Below are 12,507 nucleotides of genomic sequence, written 5' to 3' on the forward strand. Positions count from 1 at the left end.
CAAGAGAGACAATAGCTAATTAATATGCTCACTCGCCACCCTGTGGTCTGGGGTGTGAATTGCAACCTGTCAAAATGACAGATGGACTTCAATATTTTCCGTCACCGTTTTAAAAAACCGGTCAATGACGGAAAATATTCGGTTAACGCGACCCCTGGAACCCAGAGTGTAAACTGGAACTCAGAGGGAAAAAACAAAAGAGTCTAGTGTTGAATCTGTGTTGACTTTATTTCAAATCACTCCAATCAATAAAAAAAAAAGAAGAACTTACAAGCCTTAAGACTTGATGCGTCAGGTTGAGCAGAGAAAAAGAAGATCACATAGTCAAGGTAGCAAATGTGTAATGTAGTTGAGTGGACACTTTATGAGGTATGCACAACATTAAATGAGCATTTGTCGGATTCTCTCCGAAAATTGAGGTCTGAGTGTGAAGAGAACCTCACTAGTGAAATTCTCTTTCGTCAAAAACGATCAGGCTGTGAATTCCCAAAAATGTGCAGCACGTTCCTGTACAAAGAGTGAGGTTTTTATAATATGAGGCGGGCCTTTGGTCCAAACACAAAACTGTTAAAATACAAGCATTTTTTTTGTCTTTTTTATGCAAATAAGTGGATAGCTTCCCCCCAAAAATCAGTTGTGAAAAGTTCCAAGTCTGTTAAAAACAGTGATTTACTTTATGAAGCTATTTTTCATTGTTAGATGTTGTTCTTCCAATCCGCTAAAAATAATGTTAACTTGAAAAATGCTTCAGATTGCATGTTTGCAACTTTGTAGATGAGATTTCAAAAAAAGATATTAATTTAATCTATTACAGACTCTAATTATTCCCTTTTTCCCCTTTTCTTTGAAAACTCAAGACAGTTCTACAAGACTTTTTTGTGAAAACAGAATTATCTGTTAGCATTGCGCGGGTGCGCCTAATGAGGTGTCCACTGTGTGTATGCATTAACATGGCTGCATGGTGATAGCTATTTACAACACAATGCAGGATCATCCCTGTGTACGGTTATTCTTACCCACACTTTAAAGAACTGTTTACAATATAAAACGTACTTTCTGTCGTCCCTTTTTTAATTATTGTCACACTGATCAATCACCTTTTTAATATAAACGGAGGAGAAGGGTGCAGAAGGTGCGAGAAAGATTGGTACCAAACTGAATGAGGCCCAGATTAGACCTGCGGTTACAGGCAGCGTTGATTTTGCGACAAGGTCGCGTTCAGAAGGTTTCCACGTCGGCGGCGTCACACGTTTCAATCTCAGAAACGAGCCGGTGAGGGAAGAGTTGAAACTGCAGCCATGTGGGCTCTGCAAATCAAACAGAGGTTCGTAAATATGCCAGGTGAAATACAGACAGGTGAGCGAGGTTACCGAGGTAGCAGGCCGGTGGCCGCAGCTCGCCGTCGAAACACGACTGCGCAACGCTGAAGCTGCAGTGCTTGTGGAGGTGCTTGCAGAAGAAGGTGACGTTCTCTCCGTGAGGGACCATCGTGTCGGTGATGTCAAAGGGCCAACGCTTCACGCCGTCAATCATTACGCGGCTCCTCACGGCCGGGATGAGGCAGCGAGCTGGCAAAAATCGCAAATGTTTGTTATGCATTTTGCTGCAGGCAGAGCCGTATATTGTTAATAATTACAATAAAATGAAATGTAATCTGCTGCAAATTTAGGTAGGCACGCACAAGTCAGGGAGTAGCCAATCAAAGACGGAAATAGATTCCAAATGCTAAAATGCAGTTGTTATTTCAATTGTGGAACTGCACTGCATCACTAAGAGCAGTTCCTAATATTTTGGTGATGCATATTTAAAGTGCCTATTAAGCCTGAACGATATATCGTTTAAACATCGCCATCGCGACGTGCGCATGTGCGATAGTCCTGTCGCCAGGACATGCGATAGTTTTTTTTTTTTTTTTTTCCAATCCACAAACCTTTGTTCTGCTTCATTCGCTCGCACAGCCTCTCTCACCCCCTTTCCCAGCTCTCTGTCACTTGCTTATTAAAGTTAACGATGGCTTTGATCTGGCCAAAGAAGCCGGGCAGTAATCTGTCAATCATCGTTTAACTTGTTAAACAGTTTCTGCAAGGAAGCGAGGGCTGGAATGAATGTGTGTGTCTCTGGGGGGAGAATGTGGAGACATTCGAGACATATAAAATAAACGCCAGAAGTGATTATGAGGAGTTTGTAATTTCTACATGTCACTCCAAGAGTTACAGCCATGTTAGGTAAACAGAAGCATTTAATAAAGCCAAGCATTTTTCTACTACAGAACTTTATTCTTGTTTAAAAATGATTCAGTGGGGCAGTTATCTTTAAAACTGATCATAATTATTACATTTGAAGTGCTTAAAAAGCATTTATTAAAATATTAGGGCTGTCAAAATTATCGCGTTAATGGGCGTTAATTCATTTTTTAAATTAATCACGTTAAAATATTTGACGCAATTAACGCAGATGCCCCACTCAGAGAGATTTAAATGACAGTACACAGTGAAACACTCACTTGTTGTGTTTTGTGGAGTTTTGCTGCCCTCTGCTGGCGCTTGGGTGCGACTGATTTTATAGGCTTCAGCAACCATGAGCATTGTGTAAGTAATTATTGACATCAACAATGGCGGGCTACTAGTTTATTTTTTGATTGAAAATTTTACAAATTTTATTAAAATGAAAACATTAAAAGGGGTTTTAATATAAAAGTTCTCTAACTTGTACTAGCATTTTTCTTTTAAGAACTACAAGTCTTTCTATCCATGGATCGCTTTAACAGAATGTTAATAATGTTAATGCCATCTTGTTGATTTATTGTTATAATAAACAAATAGTCCTTATGTACCGTATGTTGAATGTATATATCCATCTTGTGTCTTATCTTTCCATTCGAACAATAATTTACAGAAAAATATGGCATATTTTATAGATGGTTTGAATTGCGATTAATTGCGATTAATTACGATTAATTAATTTTTAAGCTGTAATTAACTCGATTAAAAATTTTAATCGTTTGACAGCCCTATAAAATATATATACGTATATGTACAGTGGGGAGAACAAGTATTTGATACACTGCCAATGGGTTTTCCCATTGACAGTGTATCAAATACTTGTTCTCCCCACTGTATATCAATTTTCTAAAATCATACTTTGGGGGAAAAAAGTGAGAAAAAAACATGTCTTATATGTATCCCTTCTCCAGTGCTAGATCTGAATAAATACATTGGGCACAGACACACACACACACACCAAAAAATTGGGGGGGTATGCGCTACCTCGCGGTTTTTCACTTATCGCGGTGGGTTCTGGTCCCTATTAACCGCGAAAAACGATGGAATACTGCACACTGTGGTCATGATAAGTCATTCAGAGTCTTTGCAAACAGCTATTCAAGTCATCTATTAAAAATTTCTTTAATTTTTTTTTTTTTATAATATCGCAATATTTCGCAAACCCCCCAAAAAATCGCAGCAATATTTTTTTCCAAATATCGTTCAGGGCTAGTGCCTATGACACATAATGCATGTTTATTTCATATTTCACGCCGTATTTATTGCTTCTGAATGAAATGGACCGCTTGGATGTGTGTGGAAGCGATTGTTTTATTTATTCAACTGAAAATGAGTGACTTCCGGCTCCAGTCTCAGGTTGAGAAAGCGAATGTGATGTCACCCGGGTCAGCATCTCACAATACAGCATTGCTTTATAGCATGCAGATGGACTGCGGATTCAGCTGATTTTGCGGATTAATTCGTTTATTTTTTGCATCACGCCAGCCAAATGTGCTGTAGGGATTCGTTGCTGCACCAGGGAGAGGCGTGTGAGCCTTTTTGGGTTTCAAAAAGTTCCTGTTCACCCTCTGAGAATGGCCAAAACAAGTCCGACAACTGTGGGACCATTGGACTTACGAGGAAGTGAAAAAACATCGTATTTTGTATATGTCAAATACTGGGATCATGGCACACGTTTTAATACGGAGGTGGCTTGCATATTGTGGCTGACAATGCCCCTTGTCCACCGAGGATGCCATTCGGCTGACGACTTGTCACACACACCCCTCAGTCCTTCACGTGCCCGCCCGGAGAGCGCTATACTTGGCTTATTGCCCTCTTTGTGTGCCCGGTGTTCTGTCAAATTTTCCACCCCATCAGAAATTGCAACTTTGTGTTAGAAATGGCCACGAATACAGCGATTACAAAGTAAGCACTACAAACTTTCTTTAAATAAAGGACTATTTACTTACGTTTGATCATGGCCGGACATGTAGAAAAGTTCTCCTCAGACACGTTATCTGCATGTTAGCTGCACAACAACTGCACAGCGCTCTCTCACTGTTTACGTCTTAGCCGTGTAGTTAAGAATTAATTTACGCCATGTTTGTGTTGGCCATGTGGCAGCTACGCATCTGCCGGTTTGTCCGGCGGTCATTCTCTAGATGCTTCCATGGCAAACGAGCAGCAGGGGAATGACGAGCTGTAACTTGCTCGCCGCCGGGCGGGATGCTGATCGGCGAAGATAATTGACAACCCTGCCGCTGTGTGACCTGAGCCGGGCTAGTTTTGTGTGATTTTTCGCTTCAAAAGGCGAGAATAAGACTTGAAGCATCACTCGGTTCAGGTTAGTGTGTCGGATACCTGTCATGCCTCCTGGTTTGTTTGCTGTCCGAAGCCGGGGCCGGGAAATGACAAAAGCCGGACTGTCATAAAATATCGTTTGGAGGTGCAAGAAATTGACAGTTTTGACCATGATGGAGTAATTTTGCCGTGTTGTACTGAATAAATGCATTTTTAATATTTCATATTCCATTTAGAACAAGACTTATTTGTCATGACCATACCATTTATTTAGCAATTGGGGAAAAATACTTCAAATAAAAGAATATCCTGTAAAAATATTGGAGAGATTGAAACAATGACATTTTGCGGCTCTCTTCATCGTATTTTCCTCGTTCTGAATAATTCCCCCTAAATGGACTGAATTTTAAATCAGATGAAACCATGACCCTGCTGACGTCATCTTCCAGTTGGGGACAGCAGAGCGCTATAATGACAGGCAGGGGCTAAACGGCAGATTAAAAGACTAATTTCTCGTCATCTGCGCTTTGCCAAATAGTCGAATCGTCTCAAAATATGATTCTAATTCACATAATAATGCTATTTAAAACTTTTTATCCTATCATAGGCACTTCAAGCTGAACAGTTAAAAACAAAAATTCAAATGAATAAAGAGATCATTGTGACTTCATGTTTTTATGACTTTGTTGGTATGGTTCATTTGTATACAAGTAATTTGATATATTTTCAAAAGTAAATAGCTTTTCATAATCTATTGGTTTTATAAATAGCACATTTTACATTTAAATAAATAAAGATAGTAACTAATAATAAATTGATAATAACAGTGTAGCTAAGTCATATTATCTTAACCCTTTTAAAGACAGTGGCCACTACAGTGGACAGCTATTCAAAAGTTGAGACTTAAGATTTCAAATATTTTATTAATAATAATTTTCTTTTTTAATATTATTTTCTATGTAATTATAACTATATTAATAGATTAATACACTGTTAATAAAAGTTAAATTAATCAAAATGAATAAAAACAGAAACAAGTAACACTCTAAGGTACTTTTTTTTTCAGAGTATTATTTCATTTTTGCATGCCTTTGACAGGGATAGTCGTCCAGTTCATTTAAACTGGAAGGACTGCCTGTGAATGCTCATCTTTCAGTGCCATTGGCAGCACTAAATGTCCAATCCATTTTGACTGGAAGGGGCCATCCCAGTCAAAATGGTTTGGACGTCTAGCACCGTCAGTCAGTGAGTTACATGAAATTGATATCTTGATAAATAATAAGTGGTACTTATTAACTGTTGTATTTTTTTGTTTGTTTTTTCAATTATATTGGTTTCCTTTTCAGATAAATGTTACATTATTGATAGGCAGGAGATATTCCTAATCTTATAATGATTTATATATTAAAACCTAAGAGTACATTAATACAAATAAGTAATAATTTAAGTTTTTTTCAGTAATATTTTCTATTCATTTTTTGATGAAATTTCCTATTGAAAATAAATACAAGCTTTTAATTATTTTTATTATTAAGTCTGGCTGTCTCTTAATATTTTGGTAACTCATATTCCGTGAAATAGTTACATGCATACCTAAATGAATCATTTTGTTTTGGATCCACTTTTTACCTGAAATTGTGCTGGTATGCTTAATTTTATGCCCATACATGTAGTCATGTGACCAGACACGAGATGTCGCTTACCCCTGCAGAACGGGGGCGCTGCGCTCCAGCTGCCGTTAGCCAAGCACGTGACCTTTTGGGGTCCGTCCAGGTGGAAGTTCTTCTTGCAAAGGTAATGGATGTCGAAGCCCACCTCGTACTCAGTCTTCTGGACGGCCACCACGTAGCCCTGCGGCACCTCGCCAGGAGATTTGCAGTATACCTCTAACCCACACATTATGATCATGAGCACTGGGTTACACTATCTGAAGCACTGACCTACATTTACTAGCTGAATTTGAAGATTTGCTGTGAAAATCTATTCATTTATTATTTATTCCCAACTGTCTTTTCTTTTCAACTAGTCCTGCTGTGCATGACTTGGTCACCAGGGAGCAGCATAATGCAGACATAAGGAAATACACTGTAGCATCTTGATAGAAATACAGAAATAAGAGTCACAGTTTTGTTTTGTTTTGTTTTGTTTTGTTTTGTTTTGTTTTGTTTTGTTTTGTTTTGTTTTGTTTTGTTTTGTTTTGTTTTGTTTTGTTTTGTTTTGTTTTGTTTTGTTTTGTTTTGTTTTGTTTTGTTTTGTTTTGTTTTGTTTTGTTTTGTTTTGTTTTGTTTTGTTTTGTTTTGGGGTTTTTTGCTGACGTTAAAGAAAATATGCCTACCAGAATTTTGGAATTTTAGTTGAATTGTTTTTCTTGTTGCTGTTGCTTTAAATAAGAGTGGCTCATATATTGAGCTACCAAAGTATTTAAAGCATTTTTTTTTTTTTTTTTTGGTAAATTTAGATGTAATTATTCTTTAAATATGCAAAATATACACATTCAGAAATTGTATTTTTTATATAATCAAAAATACTACATAAATATTTTATTATTTAAAGAGTCATCTTTAAATAATACTGTTTTGTTGGTTTGAAAGGAATACGTAAAAGTACATTTTAAAGCGATTGTTAAGGCCAAAACATTAGAAGTGCACGTTTCAGCACCACAATATAAAAGAATTTTTAAAATCAATACATCTGTAAAAATCGAGCATAATTGTCAGATTTTTTTTCATCATTGGAGAGTGCATTATAATCTATTGGAGTGTCTTACTGCTTTCGCCCCATGATGCCTGAATTTACATTTAAAAATAATATATCAAAAAGCACTGGGAAGTTCATAAATACATTAAAAAATAATTTTTAAAAAGCATATAGAGAAAATTAAATTGACATATTTAACTAAAATAGGAAGCTCATTAATCAAAATATAAAACATAAATAAAAATAGAAAAAATATGGGAATATTTGGGAAATAATCAAAATAACAAAAAAAAATATTTGGAGGAAATATAAACACACCTCAAATTTGTTATTCCATATTAATAAATATATAATAAATAAATATATTGATAAATTCCTCCTCTTTCAGTTTTCAAATGTATAATTTCTCATTTTTATTTGGAAAAAAAATATTTTTTCATTTTTAATTATTTTATATATTTACTGAATTTTTTATTTTTTATTGTGTTTTATTACAGGACTTTCAAAATTCTAGCTGCAGTTTTTATTTCAATTTCTATATTTAGTATTTTTGTAATAATACTGAATTATTTTATGTACTTATGTCTTCCACCAATGCTTTAAGTAAATTTGCCATCTCTTGCTGCCATTGACTGTGCAAGACGTCTGCTGCCAGCCTCCCATTCCAAATGGATTTATGGATGATTAACGATAAACTCATATAAATTCACAGCAGAAGGATGCTTGGACGCCAAATGTTTGGACGTCATGGGGTTATTAATGCGTAGTGTGACATTACGCCACTAGGTAGCAGTAAAGCACCATTAACTAAACTATTTCTTGAGGCAAGGGGAGGTTTTGAAGGCGACCTTTTCAATTATGATGGGAAAAAAAGTCATTTTCCTTTATTATTCAATCATGTGTCATGTAAGAAATAAAAAATACCAAACAAACATAGAGCCTTCACTTACTTTTACAGACAGGGTGTGGATACTGCCAGGTTTGATTCTCCTGGCAGTAATTCTCAGCGCTTCCCACTATGTCGGCCCTGTGCGAGAAAGAGACAGCGGCGGGCAGATGGCTCGTGAATGACGGACAGCAAAAGATGCTCCTTTGCATCAAAACCCCCCTCTCAAAGGTGTGAATGATTCCATTTCCGCTTCGTTTCTGTCTGGCTCGCAACTCCACTCATTTTCTGCTACGGATGAGTCAGTGTGAAAGGGAGTCCATTCAACATGAGTCTGTAATCATGACCTATTTAGTTCAACTGAGTAAAATTTGATGTTGATCAATTGTTTATCGAGAAGACAGGTCACTCGTGCATCTATGAGTCTGTTATGTTGCTCTATTCTGTGCTTTAGGGGGCTCCATTTTGGTCGCAGGTGCTTGGTTCAGTCATGCCTTAGGCCTCTGATCTCCCATTCATGCAGCCATCAACCCCCTCACTCCCAAACACCTCATTCCTCTTTCTCTTTCTTCACGCTCTGTCACTTCCTCCACATCCACCTCCGTAGCACTTCAGGTTCGTATGCAGCTGCAGCCTACACATGCTCACAGCCTGACCCCCCCCCCCCCTCCCCCCCCCCAACCATTCATCCTCCCTCACTCACCCTGACTGGCAGCTGTAGCGGATAGACGTCCCAACGGTGGCGGTGCCCTCGATGGTAAAGGTGCTCGTCACTTCCTTGGGAAGAGGGCACTTCGGGGGGGACGAGCCGGGTTCAGGAAGGACAGCTTCTGGAGAAACATATACATCAATGCGCTTGGTTAAGACTAGGGGTGCACGATATCCATATTTTAAAACCGATACCGATAACTTCCTGCTCCTCAAGGCCGATACCGATATGATAACCGATAATATACAGTAATTGGCCCGAATATAAGACGGTGTTTTTTGCATTGAAATAAGATTGAAAAAGAGGGGGTCGTCTTATATTCGTGGTCTAGACATTATACCCATTCGCGATGCTAGATGACGCCAGATATCATTGAAGCGATGTTTTGTTATGACAGATCTCAGCTACTAGTTTAACCAGTTTGCATTATTTTATTGCAATGTTTCTCCTTATTCAGATTTGTTTCAAGACAACAGTTACAGTAAGACTTCACTTTGATAGTTAATGCAGGTATTGCAATTTTGTTGTTTTATCACAATAGATTGGTTTATTTGCATTTCAAAAACCAGACGGTTGTCAGAGAGAAAAAAAAACATGTTTTACCACCGCTAGACACACTAAGCACACTGGAGTAAACTCTTGTAGCTGGTGGGAAACATTCATGACAGTGTTTACTATCTTTTAATTTTAATTTAATATTAATTTTAAAACCCTCTGCAAACATTTTTTACATGCCAATTGGCCCTCCTCCTCTAGGCCGCAGCCGTCTGTAACTTTTCTGTAGCGGAAGTATTCCCATATCGTTTCGTTTTCTTCAATGGGGGGGAAAAGTTCAGGAGTTTCATCTCCTCCAGCCATCGTGTAGCACAGCTGAATCACTGACACTGAGCACCAACCAGTGGGGTAGGGTTGAGCCTTACAGCTGCAAGCGACAGATTTCTCCATGCATTTTTGGGACATAAAAAATAGCAAATACCTTAGGGACGGTATGATGGAAAATTTTTGCGGTTTTAAAACCGTGACGTTTTCATACCATGGTATACCTTGAAACCAGTAATCAGCACATGTCTAGTCCCAACCCCATTCATAAAGCAATAAATTCCACTAATCAACCATGAAAAGGCATACCTGTGAAGTCAAAAAACATTTTAGGTGACTCCTCTTGAAGCTCATCAAGAGAATGGCAAGAGTGTGCAAAAAAGTAATCAGAGCAAAGAATGACTACTTTAAAGATACTGGAATATTATACGTTTTTAGTTATTTCACCTTTTTTGGCTAAGTACACAACTCCACACGCGTTCATTATTAGTTTTATTACCTTCAGTGAGAATTTACAATGTAAATAGTCATAAAAATAATGAAAACACACAAATGAGGTGTGTCCAAACTTTTGGCCTACACTGTATGGATGTAAAATAAACTTAAAATAAATAATTTAAAATATAAAATATTATTATTATTATTATGTTTCTTGTTCCTTTTTAATTAATTAAATTACGTGGGAAAGAAAATATTTACTATTAAAATAAAAAGCTTTAAAAATATATATATATTTGAAGGACATAAACAGTTCGTCCGCTATAAAAATAGTTGTCGATTGATTAGATGATCAATTAGTTATCGATTGGTCAATGAATCATGGGAGCCATACTTCAACAAGTTTGATTCCTCCCATTATTACCAAATTCATACTTCAAAACACTTATATCTGAGCTAAAAATCAATTTACTAAACTTGGCCATAAGAAAAGATGTACTCAATAGTATTGTTCTTTATAAAAACACAACAGTACTATTTCTTTTCTAAGCGTAACAATTCATAACCAATTGATATTTCCATTCCGCTGTAAGGAAACGAATGTGAATTGATGCTGGGAAGTTCGCTCGTATCTCAAGACACAAAAATCGGACAGCATCTCGAGAAATTTGTGACTAATTACAATTAAGTTCAATTTTCCTTTTCGGTGCATTGCTGATGTAAAAACAACATAATGGTACATTGGCTTCCAAATGGTAGCCCATTTTAGGAATTAAAGGCATCTCGTTTAGTGCTGCAACGATTAATCGATTAACTCGAGTATTCGATCAGCAAAAAAGATTTGAATTAAATTTTGCTGCTTCGAGTATTCGTTTAATTATAAGTGGCGCTGTGATGGTTTATTTGGAAAGTGTTTGGATTTAGTTTTATTGCTTTGGATGGATACACTGCCCTCTAGTCTGCCTAATTCCACTTGGCCGAATCCAGCTGTTCCCTGTTAAGACCTACATAAGCTAAGTTTGTGTTTGAGCTAATGTTTTTTTTTAAATGCATTTGTAATTTAGTTTATAGATATTTTTTGCCGTTTTTTGGTGGAAATATGTGTCTGAACCATTTGTTAAGAGCAAAAAAAAGTTAGCATTTAAGCTAGCAGACTTTTGCCATGTAATTGTTCTTTTGTTCTACATATATACTTTTTTTTTAAATACCATTGGAGGCTCATGTTCCTTATCAAATTACTCGATTATTCGAACTAACTAGCTCATCGATTAATCGACTACTAAAATAATCGATAGCTGCAGCCCTAATCTCATTTTTTAGGTTTATTTTGATTGCGGCCATCATGGTGGCATTTGGGAAGTTAACAATTTTTTTCTGTGGTATTTGGTGTAAAACATTTCAAATTTCAGTACCGAAAATTGTCATTTTGCACATTTACTGATTGTACAGAAAAATAGGCTTGGTTTTATTTCTAAAACACTTGAAGGGCTTTCAACGTCGATGAGGTTGAAGCACTTTAAGTACACACAACGGACAAGATGCGGGTTAACGGTCACGCTTTTAATGGAGAGTCTCGTTCTATTTAAGCCGCCGCCGTCGTACTTAGGTAACGCATTAGAGCACCTTCTCCACAACGGCGTCATTGTATAACCGCTCGAGCTGTTCGCTCCTGGAAAAGTTTGGAGTGCACGTAAAAATATCGAGAGCCCAGGCGAGTTGCTGTGGGGAACGCCATCAAACGGCGGGCTGGCCTGAGGGGGGCCCTCTTTCGCTGTGAGAATGTAAAGGCACCTATGGGTGAGGGTGGTTGGCTGTGGATGAGAGCCCGAAGCTCAGTTGACTGCTGCTGCCTCCCACACGCTGCAGCACCAAAGTGCAATGAAGCAGGTGGATCATCGCAGTCATCTTTGAAGCTACATTATACTGTATATCAACTGGGAGGAAAGCACACTATATAGTCAAAGGTGGGAAAAGTAGTCACATAAAAGAAGTACTGTTTCATCTGCTTTGCTGAGGTTAAAGTAAAATTGTAAATATTCATTTTTTTTTAAAAAAAGGAAATATTTCCCAATTATTTTTCTTTTTTACACATTTATATTAAAGCTGTGCTGAGAATGCTAAATGGCTCTCAATCTAGCATTTACGCACACCTCTAGTGTATTTAAAAAATATACAGAGAAAAAAAAATAAAGTAACGCTGTTACCACAAAGATGCATTTACAGTAGACATGTACCGATTACCGGTTTGAAGGCATACTTCGGTATGTAAACGTCACGGTTTCAAAACCGCAAAATTTTTCAGTCATACCGTCCCTAAGGTATTAGCTAGTTTTTATGTCCCAAAAATGCAGGGAGAAATCCCTCCTTTGCAGCTGCAAGGCTCAACCCTCCCC

The 12,507-nt window shown here is 37.4% G+C and overlaps 1 protein-coding gene across 3 annotated transcripts in view; it reads right to left on the reverse strand.

Moving 5' to 3' along the window:
• Positions 1-209: 209 nt before the first annotated feature.
• The window catches only part of ntd5 (ntl-dependent gene 5), a 29,336-nt gene continuing 17,038 nt past the window's right edge, over positions 210-12,507 (reverse strand). The window contains exons 4-8 of one of the 3 annotated variants that reach the window (XM_057834500.1): positions 8,852-8,975; positions 8,213-8,289; positions 6,269-6,451; positions 1,371-1,568; positions 210-1,307 (exon numbers count right to left, since the gene is read on the reverse strand). In XM_057834500.1, coding sequence (XP_057690483.1) covers positions 1,219-1,307; positions 1,371-1,568; positions 6,269-6,451; positions 8,213-8,289; positions 8,852-8,975 — 671 coding nt within the window. In that variant the 3' untranslated portion in view covers positions 210-1,218. Of the gene's footprint in view, positions 1,308-1,370; positions 1,569-6,268; positions 6,452-8,212; positions 8,290-8,851; positions 8,979-12,507 lie in introns of all 3 variants that reach the window. The other 2 variants (XM_057834499.1, XM_057834501.1) reach the window with 2 other exon arrangements.

Source organism: Corythoichthys intestinalis, chromosome 4 (assembly GCF_030265065.1).
Source record: "Corythoichthys intestinalis isolate RoL2023-P3 chromosome 4, ASM3026506v1, whole genome shotgun sequence".
Classification (NCBI taxonomy): domain Eukaryota; kingdom Metazoa; phylum Chordata; class Actinopteri; order Syngnathiformes; family Syngnathidae; genus Corythoichthys; species Corythoichthys intestinalis.